At 38.6% G+C, this 14,769-nt stretch overlaps 4 protein-coding genes across 4 annotated transcripts in view; 1 reads left to right on the top strand and 3 right to left on the bottom strand.

Moving 5' to 3' along the window:
• The window catches only part of CBG22510, a gene marked incomplete at both ends in the record, with an annotated part of 7,659 nt that extends 7,231 nt beyond the window's left edge, over positions 1-428 (bottom strand). Inside the window, one exon of the mRNA XM_002634866.1 lies at positions 177-428. Coding sequence (XP_002634912.1) covers positions 177-428 — 252 coding nt within the window. The remainder of the gene's footprint in view (positions 1-176) is intronic.
• A 231-nt stretch (positions 429-659) lies between these two features.
• Positions 660-4,613, bottom strand: CBG22509 (the record flags this gene model as incomplete). Its single annotated transcript, XM_002634865.1, is given in 8 exon segments — positions 660-830; positions 1,722-1,903; positions 2,023-2,161; positions 2,713-2,859; positions 2,862-3,024; positions 3,830-4,117; positions 4,164-4,291; positions 4,569-4,613. Coding segments are annotated over 8 exon segments (1,263 nt in total), but the record flags the coding sequence as incomplete, so codon positions are not given.
• A 305-nt stretch (positions 4,614-4,918) lies between these two features.
• Positions 4,919-8,782, bottom strand: CBG22508 (the record flags this gene model as incomplete). The annotated part of the gene is given in 10 exon segments (XM_002634864.1): positions 4,919-4,987; positions 6,585-6,710; positions 6,762-7,046; positions 7,100-7,193; positions 7,604-7,767; positions 7,770-7,799; positions 7,801-7,827; positions 7,829-7,926; positions 7,959-8,311; positions 8,358-8,782. Coding segments are annotated over 10 exon segments (1,671 nt in total).
• Positions 8,783-9,179: 397 nt separating this feature from the next.
• CBG22507 lies at positions 9,180-9,832 on the top strand (the record flags this gene model as incomplete). Its single annotated transcript, XM_002634863.1, has 4 exons — positions 9,180-9,296; positions 9,371-9,466; positions 9,518-9,581; positions 9,654-9,832. 4 exons carry the CDS (start codon positions 9,180-9,182, stop codon positions 9,830-9,832), a joined length of 456 nt encoding a protein of 151 aa, XP_002634909.1.
• Positions 9,833-14,769: the final 4,937 nt, after the last annotated feature.

The raw sequence follows: 14,769 nt of genomic DNA, 5'->3' as shown, positions 1-14,769 counted from the left end.
GAAAATGTGGCGAAAACCGGGGTTTTCGCCATTCTAGCCCGGCCCGTATGGTAAAGCTAAGACGGACCTCGTCGAGATCTATCATTTGATATCAAATCTGTCAAAATCTCTTGTTCTGAAGCCGAGTTATCTCCAGGCCGGTTTGCAACTATGGATTTTTCCCCGGGGGCACTCACCACTGGCTTCAGATGAACCTCCAACATTCCAAAGTACATCTCCACCTCTTCCTCCCCCTTCGCATGACGAATCATCTCCGTCTCAGGCGGTAGGAACACGTGGACTTTTCTGTCAGCGATGCGAATCATCAAATACTCCCCGATGAAGCTGAGAATCTTGTCATTGAACCACTCGTTGTTCTCCAGAATCATCAAGTCTGGAATGTAGAGGACGACAGACTCGAAGGAGACTTTGTAGTTGGGATGGACATTCGCGGGGGCCTCCATTGGTCTGGAAAACTGGAATTTGACTGAAAAAGAAGAGTGGAGAAGAAGGAAATATAGATATAAACAGCAGAAAGAAAACTGCAAAAAAATATGCTTTAAAAATGGAAAAGAAATACTTTCAGAATTTATAAAAATCAAAATTAAGCACGTTTAAAGCATTGCACAAACCGGTAGTACTACAAATTACAGTTTAAAAAAGCGGTAAAATCAAATATTCCAAACACAGCCTAGAATATCAGGAATCTCGTGATTAGTATCTACAGTAAAAGGATTATCAGTGTCAGAATACGGTACACACGGGTAGTCGAATGGAATGTTGAAGCGGGTTGGATCGGTGATCAGGACGCCCATCTCGTAGGAACGGACCATTAGTTGATCCGTTTTTTTCTGGAAAAGTTTAGTTTTTTTAGGAAGAGGGGTTCTACAGTAATTCTAGAAGCTCCTACAGTAAGCCTAAATATTCTAACGAACGGCTACCGTAGTCGTGGACGATCTAGCCTAGGATCTAGATTCGTTACAGTAACCCGTTGAGCTTTCTACAGTAATCCTGGAAGTTTCTACAGTTACCCCACTGTAGCTCAATATTATTAACAGTTATTTTTCTGGATCTTCAACAGTAATCCTAGAACTTCCTACAGCAATCCAAATAAATATTATTGCTGGATATTCTACAGTAATCATAGACACTCTAACAAGAGCCTAGAACCTAGAGCAGCCACTACGCTTACCATAGAACATCCTACCGTAACCCGTTGAGCTTCCTACCGTAATCCTAGCAATTCCTACAGTAATGCAAGACTTTCTTACAGTAATTCTGGAAATTCCTACAGTAATCCTAGAACAGAACTCCCTACAGTAATTCTAGAACTTTCTACAGTAACCCAAATAATGATTTCTGCTTGACCTTCTACAGTTCTAGCCAAATCCTAGAACCTAGATTCTTTAAAGTAATCTTAAAGCTTCTACAGTAATCCGAGATATTCTAACTGATGTCTAGAACCTATATACAGTAACCCATTGAGCGTCCTACAATAATACTAGAATTTTCTAAAGTAACCCTACTGTAGCCCTTGATGTTTTTCATTTTCTCTAGGACCTTCTACAGTAGTCCGTTGAGCTTTCTACAGTAACCCAAATCACATTAAACTAATTATAAACCTTCCATCTTTATATCAAATTTATAGAAACCTTCAAAGCTTACCTACAGTAATCCTAAGCCTACCTACAGTATTTATTGATCCATCTACAGTAACCCAGATCCACCGTAGCACCCCTTACCGCTTTCGAAAACGACGCCTCTCCCCATGCGGCTTTCGACAGGTTTGCACTGGTGACCAATTGCCATTGGGGCACTTTTTTATCGAATTTCACATAAGTTTTGCAGTGAGGTACGGCATGAGTTCGTCGTTTCGCATTGGAGCGCCATTTGCACATCACGCCTTGGAGCCATTTTTGACGGACTGGAAATATGAGGCTTTTGGGTCAAATTTTGGAATTTCTATGTTATTTTTAGGCTATTTTCAGAGGCATTTTGTGATTTCTGGACCAAATTTAAACCATTTTCCGTCAGATTTCTCACCATGAACACTATTCCTGTAGGGCACAGATCCACCACCAGCGTACCCTTGACAACTCGTTCTGACATCTTCAACGCAAGGAAAAATGAGATACATCTTGGCTGGCTTGCTCTTCGGTGCTGGGTTGGCGCCTTCCAGACTCTGGAATAGGAATTTTCAGCTTTTTTGGAATTTTAGAGTTTTCCAATTTTTCTTAAATTTTCAAATAAGAAATCACACTTCTAGAAGCCGAGATACAGCGTTTTGGAGTTTGTCAAGGTTGGAGACGCAGGGTGTCTCGTCGTCTGCGTCTCTAGCTTTGTCAACTTTAAACCGCTGCATCTCGGCTCCTAGATGAGCAGAAAAACTGAAAATCGGACAGATATTTAGCACATTTTTAGTGCTATTCGATTTCTAATGAAATTAATACTTTTAAAAAAAATCAAAATCAAAATTTCAGTGTGAAATTTCTAGGTTTTTTTGATAAAAAAGAAAAAATAAATAAAAATTTGGACAATGAACATTTTTAGACAATTTTAGCCGATTTTGGACTATTTTCAGCCCTTATTGATCATCTTTTCAGACAATCTGGGATCATTTTTAACCATTCTGACCATTCTAGACCACTTTTGGACCGTTTTAAGCATTTTTTGGACTATTTTCAGCCAATTTTCAGCTCCTTCGAAATTCTGGAAATTTCAGATTTTTCTCACCTTCAAAAACTGGCCTCGAAACCAATCGATCGGTTGCTTGCCTATAGATCCAATCGAACTGCACTGACTGATAAAAGTGCATCGTTCCGTGTGCTCATAGCTCGGATCAAATGGAAACTTCTCCGTTAGGATCCTTGCTAGTCTAGGGTTCCGAAATTGAGACGAGCCACATGGGTATGGTATCCGGGCGTGGAGAAGATCAATCGATCGGTGATCGAGGAGAAATCAGTTGATTGGATTAGTTCGCGCCAGGGTGTTAGTAGGTTACGGTAGAAGCTGAGGTACTCGAGCAGGTCGGATTGGAAGGGGCATCTGGAAAATTGAAAGATTTGTATAGGGCTTATATTGAGGGGTTTTCGGGTTGAAATTCGAGAGTTTCAGATCAAATTCAAGGTTATTAAATCAAATTCAAGGTTATTAAAAGCTCAAATTTGCTATTTTAAGCTACAATTACGGCGTTTTATGCTCAAAATTGGCATTTTCGGGATCAATTTCAACATTTTTAAAGCTCAAACTAGATTTTTTTAATTCGAAATTTGTCATTTTTTGGGTTCAAAACTGATATTAATAGGATCAAATTTCGTGATTTTTAGATTTAAAATTGTTATTTTTTGGATCGAATTCTTCAAGTTTAGGCTTTAAACCAAATATTATTAAGCTTAAAATTGGTATTTTTGAGAAGAAGTTCCATATTTTTAAAGCGCTTTTTAAAGACATTTTGAGTTCAAAATTCGGCGTTTTAGAATTCAAAAATGATATTTTTGAAGTCACAATTTCTGATTTTTGGTTATAAAAAATTGGTACTTTTGGGATCAAAAGCCACGATTTCGGCGTTTTCAGGCTCAAACTTGGCATTTTTGGGGTCAATTTTAACATTTTCAAAGCTCAAAAATGCTATTTCAAATGAAAAATTCCTCATTTTTCGAGCTGAAAATAAATGTTTTCCGGCTGAAATTCTATGATTTTTAGGGTCAAAATTGATATTTTAGAGCTCAAATTGAACATTTTAAAGCTCAAATCGAATATTTTAGGTTACAAACTCGGCGTTTTTTTGGGTTCAAAACAGATATTTTTATGCTCAGAATTGGAATTTTCAGAGCCAAAAAAAGAGGCCTACCTCTGTGCCTCACCATCTCTCCTTAATCCGCATGCATAATAAAATTGTTGTGTTTTGAATTCCCAATCATCTGGTACCAAATTTGCAGTTGACACAATCACATGGACCCGTCCATCCTCACTCTCCATTATCGACATTTTCGTGTGATGGGTCCCGAAGGGAATGGGGAGCGGCGCGCCGATTACTGTCACATTTTTATGGGCGGCGCATTCGCGGCTCAGCGCTGCCTTGTCGCTGGCGCCGACCACAAGAGTCATTGGAGTCGTTCGGAGGGATGGAGGGTAGGAGCTGGAAGATCGAAAATCAGATTTTGAAGATTCAGAAGTTCACGAACTTCAACAAGTACTGAAAATCTATCATAAACGATAGGTGAAGTGCTTGGGTGGGTCGAATATCCGCCAGAATGTCTTCTAGAGAAAGGGATCCTTCGGATTCCTGACGTGGTACACTGATTCCGCCGATCTGGAATTTTTTTTTGGGGGTTTTAAAGGTTCGGAAATTGCCAAAAGGTAGGATTCGAGGTGATGGCCTAGAAATACACAATCTGGAAAAATGTGGCCTGGCTTTGGGTTCCTAGGCCATCTAATTAAAAATTGTATAAATCGCTTTAAAATCAATATTTTGGAAATCTGAAAATCGATTTGTAGCTGTCAAATCCAGCTCTTTAAAACCATATATACCATGGCCTAGTTTTCCGGAAATTCGGGTTTCTAGGTCACCAATTGGTTTCTAGGCTTACAGGCGTAAAATAGATTTTCCCTTGCTCCAAAACCGATCCCACTCGGGTTACTGTGGGTTCTCGGGTTACTGTAGCCCGTTTCTTCGCCGCCACATCATCTGAATCCAAAGGTCCTGGTTGACTCGGGTCTAGTGATCTCTTCATTTTTCTGAAAAATTCGATTGAAATCGAAATTTCAAAAATAAAAAATGGAAAAGAGAAAAAACAATCGGAATAAGAACCGGAAGAAGTGAAAATCGAAAAATATAAAGAAAATTTTAAAAAATAGAGATTTTTATAGGTGGAAAATTGCAATATAATTATCAACAAGAAATTCAACAAGAGAAAATGGATATTTCTAGAAAAAATGATTATCCGATCATCTCCCGTTTTCGGCCACGAAGTCGGATCTCTTCCAGCTTCTTTTCGACGGCAGTGAACTGAAATTTTGAAATTTTGTAGGGGTCAAAAATGAAAGTTGAAAATTGGGCGAAAATCCTTTAAGATTGCACCCATTTTAAGGCTAAATTAGCTTATTTTGAGGCTAAAATTGGCCTATTGTAAGGCTAAATTGGCTTATTTGAGGTTAAATTGGCTCATTTTGAAGTTGAATTGGCTCATTTTAAGGCTTTTGAGGCACAAAATTTAGGAAATTTTCAGATAAAAGGTCAAAACCTCCTCCACGCCCAAAACTTCGAATTTTTCTTCAACTTTCTGCGTGACCTAATCGGCGTCTAGATTCATATTGCCTTTTTTCTGCCACGCTGCGCCACGCGCCCAGGCGGTCCAAAGCTCCATAAATAGCCGGGGGTTTCAGGCGAATCGCGAATCAGTTTTAATCTCAGAGATCAGTTTGGAGCGGAGGAGTCGAGGAGCCGAAGGAGCAGCCAAGAAGATTCATCCAGAAGACGTCAGAGGATTCTGGAGGCACACAGGAGCCAAGGGAGTTGGAGCAAAGCGAATGGTGTCGCGTAAAAGCTGTCGTTGGATTTAAACATTGGACATGGGGATGTTGGATAGCCAAGCCGATCCAGAAGACGTCAGGAGATTCTAGAGAAGCCAAGCAGACCCAAAAGGAGCCAAGAAGACTCTTGGAGCCGTTCAGAAGACGTCATCAACGACTCGTGGCAATTCAGAAGGTCCCAAAGAGAAGGATAAGGAAAAGGCACTAGGATGAGATTGGGGTGAGTTGGCAATTTATGGAAAATTTTGCAAAATTAAAGATGATGATTTTCAGACGAATAAGAAGCCCAGAAGCAAGTAATAGGCTAGCGAGGAGGAAAAGGAGAAAGACGAGGTGCTGGCGGCCCCGAAAAAACGTGGACGACTCGAGAGGCCGCGGGCGAGCCGCCAGACTTCAGAAGATCTAGAAAAAAAGAATCGAATAAGAAGAAGCTGCCCAGACAAAGGAAAAGAAGAAGAAGGGTCAGGAAATGTGCTGGCGGCCGCGACGGAACGTGGGCGACTTGAGAAGCCGCGGTCGAGCCGCCAGCATGAAGACGTGGAACGTGGGAAGCACGTGGAAAGAACAAGGTCCAGAGATAGAGGGCGTTCTAGACAGAACGTAGACGACTCGGTAAGTAAAATGAGCCTAGGAATCCAAATTCTTATCAATTTTTCTAGATAAAAGGACCGAGCCCTTCCAGAAGACAAAAAAAACGAGGAAGGAGGAATCGAGAAGAAGAAGGCTCGGAGAAAGATGCGTACGTCGTCAGGCCAAACTAGAGAAATGAAGTTTGATCCGATGAAGATGATAAGAAGAAGAAGGAGGAGGACGCTTGAGAAGGTCACCTTGGACTAGAAAACCCCCTGAATTCTAAAAGTATCTCATCTTTCAGGTGTCTCCAAGGCCAGAGGACAATTACAACACGGGAGATGTGCTGGTGAAATGACGTTGAAGGGAAAGAAGACGAACGTTGTAAAAAACACGAGGAAAACGATAAATGAATTAAGAAATTGCAAACTTTAATTTTTATTTATTTTTAGATAAACCTTTTTATTAAAAAAAAAAGTTTTTTTCTGACTAAAAAGACTCACCTGCTTCTCGTTGACCTTTTTGTATCCTTCCATGAGCCCTTCCAACAGCGCCTTGCTATTCTCATGTGTGCTCACGACTGCTCTCTCCAAGACGTATAAATCCACGCCTTTTTCTTCTGGAGTTACCTGAAAATTGTAATTTGTAGTTTGTAGGTTATATAGCCCCCTTTTAAATACCTTTCCCTGTGACGATAATCCAAAATCAATGAACGTCAAGCGACTCAATTCTCCGTTTTTAAGAATCATATTCGACGTCGTTAGATCTCCATGAACCAGTCCTCCTAGATGTAATTTCGCCAGATTCGCTCCCAAAACTGCGCCGAATTCGCGCATTTTTTCGTCGTATTCATCGCTGGAGAGTTGGGAAATCCAATATTTCGCTGTCGGTCCTTTAATATACTCCAGAATCAGTTGGTTCTTTTCCGCGTCGATGAAGTAGACAGTGGGCACCAGGACACCGAGCTGGAAATTTTGAATTTGAAAATTTTCAGCTCAATTAGTGGAATAGTAAGTACCTGTCGAGCTTTCCACATTCCGCGAATCTCCTGTTTCGTTCGGGCTTTGTTGAGGCGAGTGTCGAGTGTCGGGTGTCGATACCCTTTGGAGAATCTGGAATTTCAGTTTATTTCAGATATATTTAGTTAAATTTTGTTCATTTTTCAGAATTTCTGTGCTGTTTTTACTTTTCTGATAGAAAAAATCCGAAAAAAAACGTCAAAAACATTAGCAGACTACTTTTCTCTGCGTCTCGTGGGTCTGCTAATGTTTTTAGAGTGCGAAAACATTAGCAGACCCACGAGACGCAGAGAAATAGTTTTAAAAAACATTAGCAGACCCATTTTTCTCTGCGTCTCGTTGGTCTGCTAATGTTTTTACACGTGGAAAATAATTTGCAGGCCTACGAGGCATGGGCCTGTTAAATATTTAGCAGACCAATCGAAAATTTTGCATATTCCAGGTGATTTCTAATCTATTTAACTCATTTTTTCTCAATAAATCAGCAAATTTCCCCTATTGACCTCTCTTTGATAACCGCCTCTCGTCCCAACCAGACACATTTCGTGACTTTTGCCTCGGCGCCTTGATACAGAATATCGTTCAGCTCGTATCCAAATCCCTCCTCCGTTGTCGTCTCGAAATCCATTTCTTCCTCGATTTCTGGCATTTTTAAGGATCTAAAAAGTCCCAGTAGCTAGCGAATTGAACAAAAGATGGCTAAAAATATATATTCAATAGCGGAAAAAACGCTTAAAATCTGAAATTTTTGAATTTAAAGAACAAAAAAAAACAGAGTTTATAAGAGAATCAACGAGATGAATAACAAGAACAAGAACAAACAAAACTAATTAATAACGAATTTTCTCAAAAAAAATTATTCAGCTTCCTCCTCGGTTTCCTCTTCCTCACTACTACTCGGCGGTAGATCAATATCCCTCGAGTGCTCCTCCCGCTCCTTATCAATCCTCTCCAAATACTCATTCTGCGCCTTGATCACTTCTTCCGGCGTGTTACAAGCCGCATACAGCTCCAACAACTCCTTGTTCAGCTCAATAAAGTGCTCCCCCCAAGTGAAAGGCTTCATAAGACGATGAGCCGCTTCTCGGAATCCCAAAATGTATAAACCAGCGGCCATGGCTTCTGCGCATGTCAAGTGGCACGGTTTTCCATAGTTTACTGAATTAGCAGCGACCAAATAAGGCAGGAGACGGTGTTCCGGGGCTTTTACTCTGGAAAAACGCAATTTTAAGGGACAAAATTCTTTAATTTTCTTACTTATGCAACGGTGTTCTCTCCACCTCCTTCCATGAACAATCTACTACACACAGTCCATGTTGTTCGACAAACGGACGGTCCCTCGGTGCCAGCGTGTACTTTCCAGTGGGACTTAACACTAATCCAGGAAATCTTTGACCCAGTTTCACTTCTGTAATCAAATCGGCACGCAGGAGTTTCCTTCCGGAGCATCGTTTGGGATCACACTGATTGAAATCGTACATAGCTAGACGGAAGGGGAAATCGTATTCTTCTTCTTCAGATGACGTGGCATCTTCGTCTGATCCTGGTTCTGATGTGGATTCGTCGTCAGCGTCTTCTGAATCTTCTACTTCTTCTTCTTCCTTTTCTTCTTCTACATCTTTCTGCCTTGGAGGCTTGTCCCGTCGTTTCGGTTTTACAACGCGATTTTTGCTTTTTCCCATGCTGAAAAGACATTTTTTAAAATGTATTTATAGAAGAAAAAATCCGAAAATTTGGCGAAAACGGCGAAAATCGCGAAAAATGTGTAGGATTTTCAAACCAAATGTTCAAAGGTTTTTTGCGATATTTGAAAGATAATTTTCGTTCTGATCAGTAGACGAAAACTTTTTCTTCATTATAAAACAAGTTATGAAGTGCTTGTTTGAAAGATAATATTTTACTTTTTAAAAATGTGAATAGAAAAAATCCGAGGCGTCGTCAAATCGCGCGCACTGCGTACCTTATGGTGTTTACACAGCTGACGTCGAATTGAGCTCATTTCGGAGCACTTTCGGCTCTTTTTCCATGAAAATGTTTGCTTTTCGAGCTTTTACTGACCAAAAATTATATTCCAGATAAATGTGGGTACTTCTACTACTTGCCGCTATCATCCCACAGACATTCTGTCAGCTAGAAGAGTATAAAATCGATGTAGAAGAATGTAAAACAGCGGGATTCAATCCGGAGACATTGAAGGTAGGTGGAAAGCTTGAAATAAACTTAAAATGTCTGAAAAAGCAGCCAAAAATTTAAAATATTCATTTTTCCAGTGCGGTCTGTGCGAACGGCTATCAGACTATCATTTGGAGACGCTAATGTCCGATTGTATGCAGTGTTGTATAAAGGAGGAGGAGTTCAAGCATAATGTATTTCAATTTCAAAAAAAAAAATTAATTAAAATGTTTAATTTTTTCCAGAAGTACCCAACTGCAATTCTAGAAGTTTGCGAGTGCAATTTGGCGAGGTTCCCACAGGTTCAGGGTAAGCTTTATCAAGATTTCAAGTGCATTTCCGGCGCCAAAAATGAACTCTTCAACGAATTTTCAAATTTAGCATTCGTCCACAAGGATATGGCTCGACAGTTCGGCGGAAAGGTCCGTGTGAAGCATGTCAGAGGAGTTCGGCCACAAGTCGCACTGAAAGACGCCGATTCCAAGACACAAGAGGTGTTGAGTGTCGAGAAGTGGGACACCGACACACTCATCGACTTCTTCAATCAGTGGCTGGAATAAATAATTATAATTTATCTATTTTTCTTTTTCTCTAATTTTCCATGGTTTTTACTGGTATTTCTTGTTATTATTTGTCTCATAAAATTCAAGGGATTTTTGATTTTCTTTTCCTGGAAAATCTTTGGGTCCCGCCCGAAAAATCAAAAATTTGGAAATTCTGAAGAGGAGGAATGACTCAGCAGTCAAAATCCACTGTGGGAACCTTTGCGTTGGCTAGAGGTCATTCTGAAGAGCTCACGTCATCTGGGAAAGCTTCAGAATTTTTCGAAAATGTTGAATTTTCAACTTTTTCACATTTCAGAAAATCACCATAAAAAAGGAGTAATTACATAGAAACCCTGAATTTTTCACTTTTTTTTCCACTATAATTATTTATTTTTCCAGCAATATTCAGATAATTAAAGATTGTCCTGTTTTCTGGTTTAGTTAGATGTGCAGGTTCTCTATTTCAGTTTCCGGCGGTGGGCGGATCTTAGGTCCGGTAGCGAAGTTAAAGGCGCGTTTGGAGAAAAAGAAATCTTTTTTTCGATTTTTACTAAATTTTTACCTAGATTTTTACTTAATTACTAACGATTTACGTAATTATTTTTCTTGAAAAAATTCGAAAAAGAACCGCACAAAAATTGCATAAAATAAAGGTTTTTTTTTCTCAATTTTTCGACAAAATTTTCGAAAAAAAAAATCCGAAAAATCGCACAAAAATCGCATAAACTGCGGGAAATTTATTGAATAATCAATGAAATTCGTCGAAAAATTGGAAAAAATAAATACTCAAGAAAATAATTTCGAAAATGCATAAAAACAATAAAATTTATTTTTTAATACGATTTTTCGAATTTCTGTAAAAAAATAGTTCAAAATCTATAAAAAATTCATCGAAAAATCGTAAAAAACAGTCCTGAAAATAAAGTGCATGCTCCTTTAAATGCACATTGAAAGATTTTGCTACCGCACCTAAGCTCCGCCCACCTTCGACTTTGCCGCCGATTTTTAAAAAATTAACTCGAAATCGCAATTTTCCAGAATTTTGTTTGCTGAAATTGTGATTTTGAAAAACGTGTTTGCGTACTTTCAGTGCTACAGTAATCCGAAATGACCTACAGTCAAACGCGAACAAAAATTCCGGTTAAGCGCATTTGCAACCACCACCAAACTACACTTGAACTCTAGGTCTTTACAATGATCTCTTGTTCGTCTATCTTATTTTCTACGATTTTCACAAAATTGCAACATAATAGGACCCCCAATTTCTTCTAGTTCACCTAGTACACCTGCAAATAATCGTAGTTTTAAAGTGCGTGTCCACAGGAAGAGGTAGTTCCTGTCATGTCTAAACGCGCTCCAACAAGAATGACCGTAATACTACGCGAAATCTTTGCTTGCATTCCATCGGAAAAAAGCTACAAAGATACAGTAATTTGCGCCAATTCACGCACGAAGCTTGCTCTATTAAAGTCCCAACTTCTACGTGCACTTTGAGATCAATTATCTCGATTTCTGTAAACGGTATCAAAAATTTTTCAACTGATAAAATATAGGTGATAAAATGATAAATATTTTATCAGTTGACAGAATTTCGATATCTTTTACAGTAACCGAGATAAATTGGATCAAAGTTGGCAAACAATAATTTGCGACTTCCGGACTTGATCACTAGGAACATTCCTAGCATGTCATTTCCCGCTCACCACGTCACAGTTGAATTCTGATCTTCTGTTCCATGCTTCCCAGACACCACCAAGTTCCCTGTCGTCGAAAAAAAAACAATTAATTCTATTCTTATCAGTCTCTCCCGTCCCCCCAGAAAACTGCTCCTGATTATCCAACTGGTTCTTCCGAATCCAAGTGGTCAGGGGGGGGGCTCCGTGTGGCTGGTCAGGAGGTTTATCTAAAGTACAAACACAGAGGGAAGGGAGAAGACTGTATGAACAGAAGATTGTGTCCTTTTTCCTCTTTCCGATGAGCGGGAACGCGTCCGTTTTGTTTAGAAGATCGTGTTCTGGGATTTCGGGTTTTTATCAATCGATTTGATTAAATTTTTATGGGGGGCTTTTACTCTTTTATAGATATTGAGATACCGTAACTACTCTAACCACTAACTTTCAACTTTGACCCAATTTCGGTGTCTTCTCGGTTTCTGTAAAAGATATGAAAAAGTGATAAACTGATAAAATGTTGCTGATATTATGATGAATATTTTGTCAGTTGACTAAATTTGGATATCTCTTACAGATATCGAGCTACTGTAATCAATCGAATAGCATGATCCCCTTCCCCCTCAGATTGTTACTTCTCAACGTTGAGCCAATTTCATGCCCACTTAACTTGTTTCCTGTGAAAGATATCGAAAAGGTGTCAACTGATAAAATATTGCTGAGATTATGATTAACATTGCATCAGTTGACAACTTTTTGATATCTTCCATAGGAACCGAAATAAATTGTCTCAAAGTTAGGGGATCTTTCTATTAGACTGTTTACGGTAAGTTTGATCTTTAGGGTCCCAATTACCTGTTATGCAGTTTTTAGGTTCTCATAAGTGATAAGATAGCTAACTGTTAATTTAGGGTTAGTAAAAATTTCGTTAGATCAAAGATCAAGTTTTTTGATTCCTCGAATTACTCACATTTTCGCTTTAACCCCTAATTTTGTATATTCTCGGTATACCTGTCAAAAATTGTATACAGACGAAATTTGTAGCATTTATGGTTTGCAATTAAATTAACACCTGCTTGATAATTATCTAGACCATAAAGTTCAGGATAATCGAGATCAAAAAGGTCACTTTACTCCTGGTAAAAATTTAGAGACTTCCAACTTTTCTATCGAACCTTCTAGAATTCTCTTGTTCCTTCCTCATTTTCTCTCTTTTCTTCGCTATACAAATCTCGAACAAAAAAGTTTTACCTCTACCTACGTAGTAGGCCCCAACCAATCAACCAACCAACCAAAAAAACGTTTCCTGCTATTATGTGTACGGGGACGGAGGACGGACCCAGTCACCCCGTCTCTCTCTCCCTTTTTTCTATTACTCTGTCGTTTTTCTTTGGGTTCGAGACAGGCACACAACACCAAATTGGGCATGTGTTTTCTTCTTTTATTTTCTTGAATAGAACACAAAAATGGTGTCTGGTCCTAGGCTTTTTTTTTGGCTTTTGGAGGTATAGTTTTGGTTGAGCTTGTAGCTTGAAGAATCTCTCGTTGGGGTCATTTTGGGGCTATTTTGGACAATTTTTTAGTATTTTATGGTGTACTTGATTTCACATATTTTTTCGCTGTCCACTTTTTAAAAATCTTTCGTCGACCCCCCCCCCCCAGACGTTCGCTTAACTTTGAGCTTAATTATCTCGGTTCCTTCAAGTGGAATCAAGAAAATTTTAACTGATAAAATGATTATTATAAAATTTGACACACTTTCCCAGTTGACTATAATTTTCTATCTTTAACAAGAATGGAGATAAATTGGGTCCACCGTATACCTTCTAACTCTCGACTTCGAGCTAATTTATCTCGGTTTCTGTTAAAGATATCGAAACGCGGTCAACTGATAAAATGTTTGTGATACTATGATAAACATTTTATCAGTTAGCCACATTTTTCTGTCTTTAACAGGAACCGAGATATGTTGGGTCAAACTATACCGTATCCCCATAACACCTATTCCCCTCCCCCAAACGATAGGTCCACTTTGAGCCAATTTATCTCGGTTCCTTGGGGAGATATGAAAAAGTTGTTAACTAATAAATCGTTTATCATGATATCAGTAACATTTTAGTAGTTGGTTACTTTTTGATATCTTTCACAGGAACCGAGATAATTGAGCTTAAAGTCGAGAGTTAGTTAGGTAACTCTAGAGTGTTCTCTGTCTTCTGCCCCTATCATTTTTCAATTCTGTGTTTTTTTCGAAATTTTGGAACCAGACAATTTTTGTATATCTTTTTATTCCCACAGTTCATACTTTGTGTCTACAAAATTATTGTTTTCTTTTTTTTTCAAAAAATCTGAAAAACGGAAGTTATGCTCCTGGAGGAAACCAGGAAATACCAAATTTTCAGAGACATTATTCTGAAGGCGTGGGAAGGAAGTCATAATAATTCAATTAGGGTAATTAACTAGTTTAGTTAGCCGGTCCCTCTTTTTTTTTCAGAATCACCAAAACACAAAAAATTCCAATCTATCCCGAAAACGCAACAATTTTAGTATTCGATGTATGCATTTATTGTAGTCGTCATTCAAAAAATTCCAGATTTTTCAGATAAAAATTTCCATTTTCTGCCGTTAAAAATTGTAACATTTCTCATTGACTGACGTAGGTACAACTGTCGTCACTGGAGACTTATGCTAATTTTTAAATTCTCTCTTTTCTTTCGCTTCTGGCGGGTACTACCATATTCTCTTTCGGGTATATAAACAAATGGATCAGCCGGTTGGAGAGGGAAACGGAAAATTTACATTTTCTACTCTTTTTTATTTTTACGCCTTCTTTTTTTTGCACTGCATTTTGTAGATTTTTCTCTAGCTAGAAAATACCGTATTCCGTCTAATAGAAACCAACCCAAACCGTTAACTTTGAGCTCTATTATCTCGATTCCTGTGAGAGATATCAACAAACTGTCGATCGATAAAATGTTTGTGATATTATGATAAATAATTTATTAGTTGACAACTTTTTGATATCTTTCAAGAGAAGTGTGATATATCAAAGTAAACGGGTGTCCAGGTGGTGTTCTTTTAGAGTGTTTAGGTGGGTAAGCCCACCCAAACCATCAATTTTGAGCCGATTTATCTTGGCTCCTATGAAAGATACCAAAACCGTGCCAACACAAAAAATGTTTGTGATTTTATGATAAACAATTTATCAGTTGGCAACTTTCTGCTATCTTTCACAGGAAATGAGATAAACTGGCTAAAAATTGGCGTCTAGAGTTTTTTAAATCT

The sequence above is a fragment of the Caenorhabditis briggsae genome, assembly GCF_000004555.2.
Source record: "Caenorhabditis briggsae complete genome, chrIV, whole genome shotgun sequence".
NCBI lineage: Eukaryota > Metazoa > Nematoda > Chromadorea > Rhabditida > Rhabditidae > Caenorhabditis > Caenorhabditis briggsae.
This window is presented reverse-complemented; position numbering and strand designations above follow the sequence as displayed.